Source organism: Candoia aspera, chromosome 1 (genome assembly GCF_035149785.1).
Source record: "Candoia aspera isolate rCanAsp1 chromosome 1, rCanAsp1.hap2, whole genome shotgun sequence".
Taxonomy (NCBI): domain Eukaryota; kingdom Metazoa; phylum Chordata; class Lepidosauria; order Squamata; family Boidae; genus Candoia; species Candoia aspera.
This window is the reverse complement of record NC_086153.1, coordinates 83479972-83496513: the sequence shown is the minus strand read 5'-3', so window position 1 is coordinate 83496513 and position 16542 is coordinate 83479972. Positions and strand designations below refer to the sequence as shown.

Here is a 16542-nt window from a genome sequence, read left to right as displayed (position 1 = left end):
ACTTTCTTCTTTCACCTTCATCATAAGGCTCCTCAGTTCCTCTTCACTTTCAGCCATCAAAGTGGTATCATCTGCATATCTGAGATTGTTAATGTTTCTTCCAGCAATTTTAACTCCAGCCTTGGATTCCTCAAGCCCAGCACATCGCATCATGTGTTCTGCGTACAAGTTGAATAGGTAGGGTGAGAGTATACAACCCTGCCGTACTCCTTTCCCAATCTTAAACCAGTCCGTTGTTCCATGGTTTGTTCTTACCATTGCTACTTGGTCGTTATACAGATTCCTCAGGAGGCAGACAAGATGACTTGGTATCCCCATACCACTAAGAACTTGCCACAATTTGTTATGGTCCACACAGTCAAAGGCTTTAGAATAGTCAATAAAACAGAAATAGATGTTTTTCTGAAACTCCCTGGCTTTTTCCATTATCCAGCGGATATTGGCAATTTGGTCCCTAGTTCCTCTGCCTTTTCTAAACCCAGCTTGTGCATCTGGCAATTCTCACTCCATGAATTGCTGAAGTCTACCTTGCAGGATTTTGAGCATTACCTTACTGGCATGTGAAATGAGTGCCACTGTTCAATAGTTTGAACATTCTTTAGTGTTTCCCTTTTTTGGTATGGGGATATAAGTTGATTTTTTCCAATCTGATGGCCATTCTTGTGTTTTCCAAATTTGCTGGCATATAGCATGCATTACCTTGACAGCATCATCTCGCAAGATTTGAACAATTTGGCTGGGATACCATCGTCTCCTGCTGCCTTGTTATTAGCAATGCTTCTCAAGGCCCATTCAACCTCACTCTTCAGGATGTCTGGCTCTAACTCACTGACCACACCATCAAAGCTATCCCCAATATTGTTATCCTTCCTATACAGGTCTTCTGTATATTCTTGCCACCTTTTCTTGATCTCTTCTTCTTCTGTTAGGTCCTTGCCATCTTTGTTTTTGATCATACCCATTTTGGCCTGGAATTTACCTCCAATGTTTCTAATTTTCTGGAAGAGGTCTCTTGTCCTTCCTATTCTATTGTCGTCTTCCACTTCCGCACATTGCTTGTTTAAAAATAATTCCTTATCTCTTCTGGCTAACCTCTGGAATTTTGCATTTAATTGGGCATATCTCCCCCTATCACTGTTGCCTTTTGCTTTCCTTCTTTCTTGGGCTACTTCTAGTGTCTCAGCAGACAGCCATTTTGCCTTCTTGGTTTTCTCTTTCTTTGGGATGTATTTTGTTGCCGCCTCCTTGACAATGTTGTGAACTTCTGTCCATGGTTGTTCCAGGACCCTATCTACTAAGTCCAGTCCCTTAAATCAATTCTTCACCTCCACTGCATATTCCTTAGGAATATTAGTGAGCTCATATCTAGCTGATCTGTGGGTCTTCCCTAATCTCTTTAGTCTGATCCTAAATTGTGCAATAAGAAGTTCGTGATCTGAACTATAGTCAGCTCCAGGTCTTGTTTTTACCGACTGTACAGATGTCCGCCACCTTTGGCTGCAAAGGATGTAGTCAATCTGATTTCGGTGTTGTCCATCTGGTGAAGTCCATGTATAAAGCCGTCTCTTAGGTTGTTGGAAGAGAGTGTTTGTTATGCAGAGTGAGTTGTCTTGGCAAAATTCTATCAGCCTATGTCCTGCTTTGTTTTGTTCTCCCAGGCCATGCTTACCTGTAATTCCAGGTGTCATTTGACTGCCCACCTTAGCATTCCAGTCTCCCGTGATGAAAATAACATCTCTTTTAGGCGTGTTGTCCAGTAGGTGCTGCAGATCCTCATAGAACTGCTCTACTTCAGCTTCTTCAGCATCTGTGGTTGGGGCATATATTTGGATCACTGTGATGTTAGATGGCTTGCCCTGAATTCGAATTGAGATCATTCTGTCATTTTTTGGATTGTATCCAAGCACTGCTTTAGCCACTTTACTATTAATTATGAAGGCTACTCCATTTCTTCTGTGGTCCTCTTGTCCACAGTAGTAGATCTGGTGGTCATTTGATGTGAAGTGGCCCATTCCAGTCTATTTCAGTTCGCTGATGCCCAAAATGTCTATCTTTAATCTTGACATCTCACCAAGAACCACATCCAATTTGCCCTGGCTCATAGAGCTTACATTCCAGGTTCCAATGGTGTGTTGATCCTTAGAACATCGGATTCGCCGTTCACCACCAGCACTGTCGGCTGCTAGCCGTCCTTTCGGCTTTGAGCTAGCTGCGTCATCACGTCTGGGGCTAGTTGAACTCATCCTCTGTTCCTCCCCAGTAGCATTTTGACCATCTTCCGACCTGGGGGTCTCATCTTCCGATGGTATACCGACATATCTCTGGTTGTACTGATCCATTTAGTTTTCACGGCAAGAATACTGGTGTGGGTTGCCATTACCTTCCCCAGGGATCGCATTTAGTCTGACCTCTCTGTCACGACCTTCCCGTCTTGGGTGGCCCTTCACGGTTTAGCTCATGGCATCACTGAGGTGCTCAAGCTCCAGCACCACAACAAGGTAACGATCCTTTGCTGATGTATCTCAGGTATCTCAGATAACTAATACAGATACTCTTGCTGCTGTAGCACAGATCCTGCAGAGCCCACAAGGACAACAGGTAAATAAGTCCATTTAGTCCACCTCCCCACCTAGAACTATATAATTCTGCTTCTCTGCTTCATATAGTTTACATTGCTGTTGAAAAGTTCAAGGCTAATTTAAGTTTGTTTTGCATCTTTTAAAAACTATTTTAAAGATTGATATTTATTTTAAAAGCAGATAACATTAATATCAGTGAATAAGTAATAAATATTGAATATGAGCAGTTGTCTCGTCTTTTATGCCAGAGTTTTCAAATCAAGTGCAAAATGCTCTCCTTTGAATATGACATGTATTTCCATCCTCTTTCTTTGAAAGTTCACTGAAAATTACTTAATCAGTTATGTATTGTGTGCTTGGAATTGAAGTTTTGATTTTGTGTGTTTGTCATTCCTATCTTTCAAAGCATTTTTTAAGGGCTGGATATGCAGCACATTTAATTAGCCGAGCTAGAACTTATGCTTAATTTCAGATTTTATATATATTAGCAAAAACATCTTCTTCCAACCCCATTTCAGCTTCAGCAGTTAATACAGACATTGCAGATGCAACAGCAGAAACCACAACCATCATTACTTCAGGCACTGGATGCTGGCCTCGTCGTTCAGCTACAGGCTCTCACTGCTCAACTCACAGCCGCTGCCGCCGCTGCCAATACACTCAATCCACTAGAACAGAGTGTCTCTTTTAACAAGGTAGTAGTTCATAAGATTTCTAAATAAAATACTTTATTAAAGTTATGTTTAGTCCTGCACACTGTGGAACCTTTTCTCTGACTCATTTCAATGCTGCTCTCTGTAGAGAGAAAAAGATGTGAGGCACAGTGGGATCCTGTTCACTGAGGGAGCTTGAGACCCTGAGTCATGCATTTTTACATACAGGCACACCTAATGAAAACCAAATGGGTTAGGAAGGAGAAGTGGTTCATTTCTACTGTCAGTCTGAAAACTTGCCAGTAAAGTTGTCTGCAGCAATTTCCATAAGAAGATTATGAGATGTTCTCACCTTGGAGTGGTGACATTATGAAATTTTCTAATTTATTTATTTATCTATCTTATCTATTTATCAAACTATTTTTTTTCTTTTCTGTTTATTTTATACTATTTTATATTTTGTTTGTTTTATTTTCTCTTTTAAGTCTTAACTTTTTAGGCTGTACATGATTGATACAAGCGCCAGTTTGGTTAAGGCATCAGGCTAGAAACCAGGAGACCAGGAGTTCTAGTCCCACCTTAGGCACAGAGCCAGTTGGGTGACCTTGGGCCAGCCGCTCTCTCTCAGCCCTAGGAAGGCAGCAAGGGCAGACCACTTCTGAAACTGTGCCAAGAAAACTGCAGGGACTAGTCCAGGCAGTCACCTGGAGTCAAAAAACTGACTCAAAGGGACCAAAAAAAAAGAAGACCAATACACTGGTTTTGTTGTATTTGTCAATGCATCTGTGTTTTTATCCTGACCATATTTAAATGAATCAAATAATAATAGTAATAATAATATTCTTCTATTTATGTAGTATCTGTGATGAATTTTCTCTTTCACAATCAGTAGACCAATATTGCTGTGGTTCCTTTTGTCTTCCTTTCGCAACTCTTGATTTTCTGTTGGGAACTAAACATCCAGTTCTAAGGGATGCAGGGTTGTCTTTCTGTCAAACCCTGTCTTCTGATTTCTGATTTTGTGAGTAACAGAGTTTCTTTCTTTGCAGCCACCTGAACTTATAGTTACTATCTGATAAGATGGTTTCTTAAAGCCTGGTTTAACACTTACCCAGTCATACAAACGAATGTAACCATATAGGTTTTCATATGGCTGTTTGAATTGATCCACCGAGGCCTATGTATTAGTATATCAAAATAACACAAGTCTGGACCATACGTTTTTGATATACATATAAATAATCCAGTTTAAATGTGATCCTGATCAAGTATGAATGACAGATGTTGGTTTTTGTACTTCTGTGTTTGTTTTATATCTCCTGTCGTACAGATTAGCAAAGCATAAGATACTGTTTTAGAAAGAATACCTTACAGAGAATACCTTGGTATCCTGGTATTATAGTTTATTCATTACAGTAAATATATATCGAAAACATAAAAATGTATCTAATGTAACAAATATAGACAGAAATCTTTGGTTTAAAGAATGGTTTTCTTGTTCAGTAGTGCATTTTTAACGCATAATTTGTTTGCTCCTAGAAGCTGATGGATAGGTTTGGTGATTTTGGAGAAGAAGCTGATGTGAATGAAGAGCCCAAAAAGGAAACTCCAACTTCTCAACTGTAAGTCTTAATTTGTTTTATGCTTGGAAGCACTTCATTTTATATTTTTATTGGAACTTATTTGGAAAGTAAATCTGCAGTTAAATCCAACTTTTCCTGACTGTAATTGCCCATCCTGGTCCAGAGGCTTCTCAAATATGCAGAATAGTTTTGGAGTGTTTGTGAGGGTGACTGGTGATAGAATTGTTCTCTCCCAACTCTGCACACTGAAGCTGTTCCGTCAGAGAAGAATAAGCAATGGAAATCATTTAAAAAATAAATTGTTTAGTATTTGAAAAAAAAAAAATTCAGACTTGTCGAGGACAAAAGACAAAATAACTTAATTTGTTACCATTGATATGAGCTGTTGTTTTATTTATCCAAAGAGGCCAGACTTCCATTACTTGAGATTTCCAGTAGATTTTAATCTCAATAAATAAATATTATTTATTGTTTATTGTTTTATTTTAAGTCATTTTACTTTTCTTACAGCTTTTATTTTACCTGCACATTCATTTGTTGTTTTTTTTCTGTTTGAAAGCCAGTGCTCAGTACTAAGGAACTTAGTTGTAATGTTTGTTGTTTTATCCATATTAAAATGTGGAAAATTTTTATAATCGTGAAATATTTCAAATGTTAATCTTTTAAAGTTTAAAAGTTTGTTTTTAAGTGGCACCTACTTTAAGTTATTTGAACATAGAATTAATAAAAAGTTTAATACAAAATGAGTTTAGTTTTACATACTGTTTTTTTGTTTGTTTGTTTCTCATATATTAGAATCTGAGCACAGATTAGAAGAGCTAACTTTTCATTTTCCAAGGCCTGCAAATTAGGTTAGGCAGAGAGATATTGGGTATCTGCATATTAAGCCAAGAACCTTAGGCTGCTGCATTTCATTCCTTCTCATTATGCAATGATCAATTCTTTCCTGGATTAATTAACCACAATTTCCTATACAGTTTTAAGTAGAAAATTATGATTACCTGGATCTGGATTCAGTTATAGATCATTGTTTTGGTTCTTGTTTTATTTAATCTGGAAACAGTTTTCTAGTTGAAACAGAAACTATAGTAACCAGGACATGTTCAGTGTTATTCTGAAAAGAAAGGATCATGTGAATCCAATTATAACCCCATTAGATCCAGCTAGTCTTCTTGTCTCTTCCTGTTCTCAATACACTTTGAGAGAACATCAAACGTTGGTTGTAGAAGGAGCTGTGATATTCTTTAGATAATGAATGTATTTATAAGGTTATTACTGTAAACAGTAGAGTGACTGTACTAAATGTGTATTTTAGGCCCCTTGTATCTGAATCCGTGAACAACTCACTTTTTCATCAGCTAGCTGAACAACTACAGCAACAAAACCTAGACCATCTCCGCCAGCAGCTTCTAGATCAGCAGCCACCAAAGGTATGCTATTTTTCTTACTAGACTGTGTGTTGCTAATTATTCTTTCCTCATTTTTTTCAATATGATTATGTTTCTAACTTTCTGTATTCAAGGCAGAAGGTAGCTAAACTTGAGAACATTCTGTACATTCTTACATTTTTAAATTTTGGACTGAAAGTCATGCTTTCAAAGGAATAGAAATACTACCTATGGAGTTGTAAGTTTTCCAGAAATATTGAAACCAGGAAAAAAGCATATTTTTATCTTGAATCTTTTTCCCCCTCAGGATAAAAAACAACTTTTGGAAATATTGAAAAAAAAATCTAAACTAACAACATGGCTTATTGATATTATCGAAAATTCCAAACATATATTCTATATCATAACTTTTATGTGCTAGGTATTGTATCCAAGGGAGCTCTGACTTTAGTCAACTAATGGCTAAATTCATAATATGACACAAAAGGGGCAAAGGTAGGAACAAATAAATATTAATGAGTATATTCTATTAGTTTTATATTTAAGAGAAGATTTTGATTAAAAGCACATTGTCATTGACTATATAGTACCATCTTCTGTTTGTAATAGATTAATGGAAATTTACAATTGCATTTATTTAGTGGCTTTCATGAAAAAAAAATAGGGAGAAGTATTTGTACTGCAGCTTTCTAAGCAGGTGCCACTGTTAGCTAGTTTGGAATATAATGTATCAAACATGAATATAGTTAATAAAGTAAAAATAATTATTTCAGTGATTATACAATTTTATGTATATAATGTGTTACAATATGGAGTTTCAGGTTAAACAAATAATGTAAACATTCTTCATTGCAGGTAAGCCCTGAGGAAACTCAAGAAGAAAATTTTGGTTCTGAGCATTCAGCATCACCTTCACAAGACAGTAGTCACCAACAGTTTTTAGAAGTGGAAACAAAGCTTGACAATTCAATGGATGTTCAACAACAGGTGAAATTCAATATTTCTATTTAAATTATGAATTTGGTAGATCACAAAGTTGTAAAATAAAGGCTATACACTATCTGTAGTCAGAATTTTCATGAATGGCTATATACCGTGAACAAAGATTAACATTAGTTTTGATGTCATCATAACTTGTTGGAGAGCAGTATGCTCTGTCCATGAGCACAGTACGCATACACCAAGATACATTAAGAGGTTTTTCCTAGAGCATACTGGTGTATTCAGGAATATGTCAAAAATATGTTCTCCACAAGCAAATATGAAGATTGTATTTTGTGCATATAAATAAGAATGAATATTTTTTCCAATATGTTAGCATCTCATTTCTTCCATATTTAGGACATGGATATAGATGAAGCCCAGGAGGTTGTAGAACAAGAAGTCTTCGAGCAAGAAGAAAAGAAACCAGCAGTTCTTTCAAGATCACGAACACGCTCAAGATCACGTTCAAGGTTTTTGTAACTCTATTAGTCCAGCAGGCATATTTGTCTTAATGCTTAAAGCCCAAATTTTGTTTTTCTTATGGAATGCTATGTTTTTTCCATTAACGTAATTTAACTGATTATTTTATAGGTCACCAAGAAAAAGAAGGTCAAGATCACGGTCTGGTTCTCGAAAGCGTAAACACAGAAAGCGTTCACGTTCTAGATCAAGAGAAAGAAAGAGGAAGTCTTCAAGGTCATACTCAAGTGAAAGAAGAGCTAGAGAAAGGGAAAAAGAACGACAGAAAAAAGGGTTACCTCCCATACGATCAAAAACACTAAGTGGTAGGTATTACCTGGTTTCAGTTTGCAGTTTCTAATAACAAAAAAACAGTGCATGAGATCAACCACAAAAGACTTTATTTTATTATCACTTTGGACATTTTCTGAATTACTTGTAGTACGTTTTCATTCTGGTCTGAGATTCTCAATGTCTGTATTACCTTTAATTAAAATTGCATTATCACTCCTTAAATCGTTTTTTGGGTAAATTTCAGCATGCTGTAGTAGGCAGGGCAGTTTGGCTTCTGGGATTACATTCTACAAAGCAGTGTTTCTCAACCTTGGCAACTTTAAGACGTGTGGACTTCAACTCTGGGAGTTGAAGTCCACACATCTTAAAGTTGCCACAGCTGAGAAACACTGCTATAGAGTCTATAAAGCAGGGAGGAATTGGAGAGGCAGAACTAGGCAAGGTATTATTACTAACCTTAAAGACCGTTTGCAGACAATGCCACAATACTTGAAGTAGTATATGAGGGACTCCCCACCAATCAATGTAAGTAGCTTTAGGCAAATCAAATACCTTTCATTCCTTTCTCTTCTGCCCCCCCCCCAAAAGAAACAATTCTGTAGAAAGAAATAGCAAGTACCAATTGCAATCAGGATTATTGGGGAATGTTCCTGCACTGTAGCTATCCTAATCAGGATTGTTACTTCTTTGCCAGTAACTGTGAGAAGAAAATGGCAGTCATATCTTTAGAGACCATGTCTTCATGGGACTTCTGGGAAAAGGACGTTAAAACCCTCTTACAGTGATTCTGATCAAGGTGGTTTTGGTTCGTGCCACCCCAGCTGATGGGAAGTCTGCTGAGTAGTGCTGTTAAATTTGGTGAGCTCCCTGGGTTTCAGGGGCAACCCAGAGAGCAACTAAGCACTGCTTGCTATTTCTGGGTCTCAGGATGTCCACGTGTACCAAAAAGGTATTAGGTTTTATTGTGAAAGAAATATTCTTCAGATCACATTTAAAATTTTCTGGGTTTAGTTATTTGTCCATTTCTATCCATGTTATTAATTTGTCTGCACGGAATTAATACTTTAATGATATACACAGTTAATTTAATACATATACACCAAATTTTTGCCCAGAAAACTTGTGAAACGTATGTTGTTTTAATTGCAGTAATCCATTTTTTGTTAAGATAACATTTAACTAATATTAATGAAAACATTTCTTAAAAACATATTGCATTACATATTGCAAGAAGCTGAATAAATCTCTCTGCAGTTGCTCATACTAATTAAATATTCAGTGATATGTCCATTATAGTTTTCCATGTTCTTATAAATATTTTTTGCAATTTTTTTCTGGGGTGGGGGATTGTATTCTTCTCTCCATAATTTGTTGGAGGAGCCTTAAGAAGAGACTGGAAGATGATAAATGAGTTTCCAGGAGGAAGGAGGAATTAAAGATTGCCACTCCCTCCTTCATGGGATCACCTGCTAATTCAACCATTAATTCTGTTTTGAGTATTGAGTGTCACTCCTTTGTTAATCGCTGCATTAGTAATAGTAACCGGATCTACAATATTTCTGTATTCTTAACTCACCACATCTCCACTTGCTTTATGTGCATTAGAATATTTTTGTTTATATTTATCTGTCATAAGCAGTCAGTGTCTCAGGATTTTGTTATCCTGCTACTCGCTTCTTGGAAGCTGGTTGGCACTCACTAAAGGGTCTCCGTTTCCATTGCTTTAAATTAAATCATATTGATTTCTACATATGGGCAAGTTTTAAATTGTTTTAGGTTGTCTTTCGCTCTGTGACAGTAAATGATTGCCATTTTAATCATGATAAATGACAAATTATATAAATAAAATATAAACATATGTCATTATAATTTGTCATGGCAGTCTGCAGTACAACGCTTTGGGTTGGTCAAGTGGACAAGAAGGCCACTCAGCAAGATTTAACCAATTTATTTGAAGAATTTGGACAAATAGAATCCATAAATGTAAGTGAAATAATCTAATTTTAAAAAGAATGTTAATTGGGGGGTTTCATATATTCTTTACTTTAAATAAGAGGAAGCTGTATATTATCTATTTTAAATAAGAGTACCTAGAGGTGTGGCTGGATCCAGAGAAATATAAATAAAGTGTGCTCACACAATAAGATTTTTTTTGTTGTTGTTACTCCATTTGTTCCTCTTAAAACATTCCTTCTGAATTTCAGGAAATCATTTAGAATACCATGGGAGGGCAACATAAAAGAATGTAAGAATCAATATAAATTGGGGTTGCTGATACTCCAAGGGATTTTTCTGGAACTCAAGTATTTCTTGTTTAATTTTACTTGTTCATTTTGTTTTTGTTTTATAGATGATCCCTCCCAGAGGTTGTGCATACGTCTGTATGGTTCATAGGCAAGATGCTTATCGTGCTCTTCAGAAATTAAGCTCTGGATCGTATAAAATTGGATCTAAAATTATTAAGGTACAGTGTCAGTAATCCTGCCTGTCTGCAGTATGAATTACAGTTTATTATCATATGTGTTTTGTATATAATGAAGGAAAACCAGTGTGTTGTAGTGATAAATGTTTTGGACTAGAACTGGGGAAAGCCAGATTCAAATCCATCCTGAGCCATAGAAATTCACTGGTTGACTTGAGCAAGTCACTGTGTTTCTCTCTTGACTCAACCTATCTCATAGTGTTGTTAGGGTTATCAGTTTGCAAGAAGATGGTGGGACTTAAATCTAAGTAAGAGTAATAGTAATAGTAATAGAAGAATGATTGTTAGGAGGTGAGGAAGTAATGTCCAGGACTAATGGGAAAGTCTCTGTCCACTGTACTTATCTCCGAATCATATAGAAGGAAATAGAATGTGTTAGAGGTTGTTGGGAATTGGGATGTGTTGAGTGGGGTGTGAGTAGTGTTTGGCTAGGAGGTGGGCTGAGTGATTTGCCAGATTGCTAACTCCCTGCATAGATAGGATAGGAAAGACTGTTATATGGTGAGAATTGGGATGAAACCAGTGCTTACCGTAGGTGAGCAGGATGGTTGGAAGGGGGTGGGTAGAGAATACATGTGCCATATACCAGTATTTTCAGGCCAGGGGCAATATGGTGGGTTGACTGTTTCAGGGGACAGATGATTTGTGGTGTCTCTTTTTCCAACCCAGTAGCCCCACACTGGGGACCTGGTGGTCAAATTGTCAGAGTACCTGGCCTCATGGTGTTGCTGGTAAGCGGTAGATCTGTCTGTAACAGAGCTGTATCCATTCATGATCTGGTGATAGACGGGTAGATTTGGCATGTGTTACTCAAACCTGGCTGCATGAGGGTGGAAATGTATTTATTTCAGAAATTTGCCCAGTCAGGTTTTGGGTCTTTCATCAGCCTGAGTACCTGGGCCAGGGAGATGGGGTGGCCTTGATATATTACGAGACCTTATCTGTGACCAGGATCATTGTTTTGAAGGTTGCAGGTGTGACTTTTGTGTTAGGTTGGGCTATAGGGACAAACGAGGGGTCCTGTTGCTATACCAGATGTCCTGCTGCCCATCTGGAACTTTCCTGGACCTGGTGGTTGGGCTGGTGGTTGAGCTCCCTCCACTTGTGGATATTGAGGGATTTCAGTCTCCATACAATGGGAGCTGGGAAAGCCCAGGAGTTCCATGGCAACCATGGGTTTGTCCCAGATAATCTCAGATCTGCACATGTAGGTGGCCATGAATTAGATCTAATTTTTGCTCTGGAACAATTGTCTTGTGGTATGAATATGGAGGGTATTACCATCACCCCTTTATCATAGTCAGATCATTTTCTTTGACAGCAGCCTGTGATATCCATTGGGTCAGAGCCATTTGGATTGTCTGCCACAGGTGTTTTATGGATCTAGACAGTTTCCAGCATTGCTTTGGGATTTTCCCAACAATAAATAAATAATTTAATTTAATTTAATTTAATAAATAAAACTGACTGGTGAATCCATCAGTTGCCTGGTTCACCACTGGCAAGAACAGGTGACTCTAGCCATTGATGAAATTGTTCCTGAATGGCCTCACTCTGCCTGCTGATCCCAGGCGGCCTCCTGGTTTTGGGTGGGCCTCTGGGAGATGAAGCAGCAGAAGCAATGGTTGAAGCAAAAGTGAAAGATAAATAGTGAAACTTACTGAGCACAGGTAAGTGCTCAGGTTCAAACCTATTCCGGGGCAATAAGAGAGGGAAAGCATTCCTACTTATCTCTCATTGCATCAGCAGACTATGGGATTGTGGCAGGATATAAATATAATAAATAAATAAGTTTCTGTATAGATCTGAAGGCAGTAATAAGGTAATGACTCAAATTATATGGAGATGTTATTAAAAATAGAAAAAGAAAAATGGAATGTACAAAATGTAATTATTGGTTGATTATTAGAGAGAAAAAAACATTTGTCCTGTAAAATAGTAAAGCATAATTAAGTAAATTTTTAGGGTAAGCTGTAAGCCTTACAGCTGGGAAGAATAATGTCCACATTCTTTGGGACTGAGAACTTCAAAACATTTTATTGCTGTGGCATCTGTATGAGTAAAAGCTGACATACTGGAAGAATTTAAGACAAGCACAGCAACATTCTTCATAGATCAAAGAAGGCCATTTTTTCTGTCCTACATAAGTTTGATGTTTCCTTTCCTGTGAAAAGAAGGACATTTCATGATGAAGAAATAATCTTTTAATGTCATATAAAAATTAGATGTCATTACTACATATCTGGACACTGGGTTTTTCTGTTTTGCAAGTAGTGTCCTGTTCAGTAAATTGGATTGTTGATTAGGTTATTTAAAAATAAACAGAATGCTATGATGCCTTATAGAGATTACTGTATTTTATTTCCACCACCACTGAATTTATTTTATTTTCAGATTGCATGGGCTTTAAACAAAGGGGTGAAAACTGAATACAAACAGTTTTGGGATGTGGATCTTGGAGTATCATATATACCCTGGGAAAAAGTTAAACTGGATGATTTAGATGGCTTTGCAGAAGGAGGCATGATTGACCAGGAAACAGTAAATAGTGGTAAGGACAGTTTAAAATGCTTTGTAATTAAAACTTTATTTTCATTCTTTTCATATTTTGTTTCAGAGAAATGTGTTTCCAATAATCTAAATGTGCACACCAGCAAGATAATGGCAAATGTTCTTGTTCTCAGGCTATTTAAGAGGTAGGCTGGCTGTCGGCAGTCAAGCTGAATCAGAGTTCAAGTTTGTGACATCTCTAGAAAATTTCTGTCTTCAGCTAAGATATTTGCTGTACAAAGGAAACTTATTTACTAATTAAATAAATCTCATAGAATATATTACTTAAGATTTAGTGTAGAGCTATCCTTAGTTCAGAATTCTAGAGAATTTGTAAATACTGTAGGAGAAATCAATTGCTACTTACCAAATAGTTCTTTGCCAGAAACGGGGGGGTTTGGTTTGGTTTGGTTTGGTTTGATATATAGAAAGAAACGGGGGAAAGTTACAAAGAAAAGAAAAATATGACAAAAATATATTATGTATAGCAGTGAAATACATCAAAATCCCCCAGAGGTGCTTTAGGTCCAATATTGCACATGTCTAATAATGCATATTAAGAACAGTGTAGTTTTTAATCGCAGCATTAAAGCTTGACCAAACACAGTAATACTGATCAGTCTTTCTATTACACTGTTAAAGAACCAGAGCAAACATATTATTAATCCAAAGTAGTAAATCTAGGGTATCATTGACTCTCCATCATAAATGAGTAACTGCTACTGTTGGATATATTGAGTAGAAGTGACTTTATAAGACATGATTAGTACATTTGGGGAGGTTCAAAAAACCAATTCTTCCCAGAAGTTCAGAGATATCAGAGCGGTATAGAGGAACCACTGTGGTTTGGAGGTTCTGCTACTTAATCAGCTACTTATTTATAAATTTCAAGAGCTACAAAATACAAAAATTCATCTCTTGCTCTGCATAAAACCTTCTGGAAATGTACCATTTCCAGACAGTTCTTCTAAATTCATTTCCAATCTCCACTCATTGCAAAAATGTGTGTATCATGGCTAGTAGAGCAAATGCTTATTATCTTGTAATATTCTTTTCAAAACACTGATCTGTCGCTGCTTCTTTAGAATGGGAAACCACAAGGAGCTCAGAGACTGTAAAAGAGAGTGTGCAGATAACCCAGAGTGCAACAGTTGACAAAACTACAGCTGTCACAACACAGACAGAAACGTACACACAGTCTGTCACTATGTTACAGGTTGGTATTATACTTCATTTTCTGTCCACACTTTTCTTCCAGTAGGGAAGGACAATCAGATTATTGATTAGGTTGACAACTCTACTTTTTTGTTAGATAGTAGTGTATCATATCTTCTCGTATCTTCTCAGTGGCTCTAACTTTTGCAACTTGTTGGGCCAAGTTGTTGTTGTTGTGGTCAACTATCTGAAGTAAACATGCACAAAACAGAAAATGTGTTGGTTTCACACATGGAACAAAGAACCCCACTCAAACATCTCAAGAACATCCTATGTTGGTTGCTTCCTAAGGAGGCTCTCAGCTAGTAAAGAATTATCCCAACAAGCAAAAATAAGAGGCAGCAGGACCTTGGAAATGATACCATGGTACGTTGCCTTAAAAGGACTGGTATGATTTCCTTACCCATATGATAAGTCACTCCAAATTTAAATCTTTAAATTGACCCAGAGTGATTTTGGGAATTGATTGATAAGTCTACTGTAAAGCAAGCATAGGGGAGAGAGAATTTGGAAAGAAAATGAAAAATGATTATCTGGAAGTATTTCTCTTCTTCTGGAAGTTCATTTCTCTGTCAGCTATTAAACAGCTGAGACTGAGCTTGAAGAAGTGCTACTACATTGAAAAGACAGGAGTGGTACTTCATTGCCCTTCCCACCTGCTATTCTATGGCAACTTGCAAGCTATACATCTCTCCAGCTTCCCATTTTGTGGCCCCCAGAGCACCTCCTTGATTACATGAAATTCAATGGCAAAATAGCCAAGAGCAATTTTGAGAGTTGACAAATAAGTCCAGAAAGGCCAATTTCCAGGGGTGCAATTTTGGAATTCCTTTGTCCTCCTAAATAAGTGTGGAAATGGGTTTGTTAAGCCCCTGAGAAATACAGTCCATTTTCACATTAGCCTCTTACCCCAGTAATTGTTTCCATGATCAGACTGCTCTTGCCATTAAGTTGTTTTCCTAATGTTCAACCAACATTTAATGTCTTGTAATGAAAATTAATTAAATCTTCTACTGTCCTCCAGGGGAGAGAAAACATTTGCCCTCTTATATAAGATGGCCTTGACTTTAAGCTGTTTACAAAGACAAATGATAAGCAGAACTATTTGCAGAGGTATCCACAGAGAAAAATCATAGTTCCAATCCAGTCTAAATTTCCTAATAGGCAACTAGATTTATTTGAGCAGGGAAGGAAGTGTCAGGTCTAAGCAAAGGAATGAGTTTTCGGAAGGCTGGCAAGGCTTGACTCGGGGTTTGGACTATTATATAAGTTTGGGTTCTCACAAAATGTGTTCAGTTACCCGACTGATCTCAGGAAGAGGCATTTAGAATGAAAGCTCCCAGCCTCCATCTAAGCAGAGCCAGTGCTGGTCAGGCCTGATCACTAAAGCTTGGCTTCTCAGAAATAGCTACAAGTAAACCTCCTTCCCAAGATGCTTCTCCATACAGTCTTGATCTTCTCCACCTCCCTGCTCTTTGACCTCCAGCATGATAACAACACTCTTGTGGGCTGGACAGTTAAGATTCCAGGTTAGAGAAAATGCAGTCAGAAGTATTGGCTCCGCCTCCCTGTTCTTTGAGGTCATTTCCATGGCACCCTGCAAGGTGATAAAAGGAACTCTGCTCATAAATACAATAATTCACCTCTTATAGATAGTACATTTTAAAAATATATATTTTAGAAATGTCCATCGACTTACTGTATGTTTGCCATTGAATTCAGTGGGAATTATTCTCAGATAATTGCGAAGAGGATTATAGTCTTTATTTCATACAATAAATTCATATTGTTCATTAATAATTAACCTTATTAGAAAACAGTTTAAGAAAACTTCAAATTATACATAGAACTAAGCTTATTTTGTTTTACTAAGGAGGGTTGCCAGTGTTGCTAACATTCCCATTTAACTTGGAAAAGTTTATGTAGCGTATTAGCAGAATGATAGAAGCTTCATTAAGTATCATTTTTCTCTTTAAGTAACTATTAATTGATAGAAAATCTACAGTATAGGGATATGCACAAAATCGGAAATATGTTTGAAGCTTGGAGCAAAACAACCCTGTTTGAAATGTTGCATGAGAATGTTCTAAATTGGTTATATTCTAATGCAGCAGACCTCAAAACAGCTCATGTTCTGAAAGACAAAGTTCAGTATGATGAATATTTCATTATAGAAAACAATTAGAACTTGGAACAAGCCCCTTAATCCCTTATTTTTCATCCCAGGATCATAAAAATAGGTGGAACAGTGGGGCAAAAATTTATAGGAATGCTAATAATGCACTGTGCAAAGAAAAAGAAAAGACAATAACTTCACCTAGTACTAAAGAGCTTCAGCTATTTAATTCAGGGATC

At 37.1% G+C, this 16542-nt stretch overlaps 1 protein-coding gene across 5 annotated transcripts in view; it reads left to right on the top strand.

The window, feature by feature from the left end:
• The window catches only part of SCAF8 (SR-related CTD associated factor 8), an 85276-nt gene that overhangs the window by 22020 nt on the left and 46714 nt on the right, over nt 1–16542 (top strand). For 3 of the 5 annotated variants that reach the window (XM_063308291.1, XM_063308299.1, XM_063308283.1), the window contains exons 7-16: nt 3098–3274; nt 4772–4854; nt 6131–6245; nt 7059–7190; nt 7545–7657; nt 7779–7972; nt 9823–9923; nt 10291–10404; nt 12817–12973; nt 14058–14188. In XM_063308291.1, the coding sequence (XP_063164361.1) occupies nt 3098–3274; nt 4772–4854; nt 6131–6245; nt 7059–7190; nt 7545–7657; nt 7779–7972; nt 9823–9923; nt 10291–10404; nt 12817–12973; nt 14058–14188 (1317 nt within the window). Of the gene's footprint in view, nt 1–2531; nt 2599–3097; nt 3275–4771; nt 4855–6130; nt 6246–7058; nt 7191–7544; nt 7658–7778; nt 7973–9822; nt 9924–10290; nt 10405–12816; nt 12974–14057; nt 14189–16542 lie in introns of those variants that run through there. The other 2 variants (XM_063308318.1, XM_063308308.1) reach the window with 2 other exon arrangements.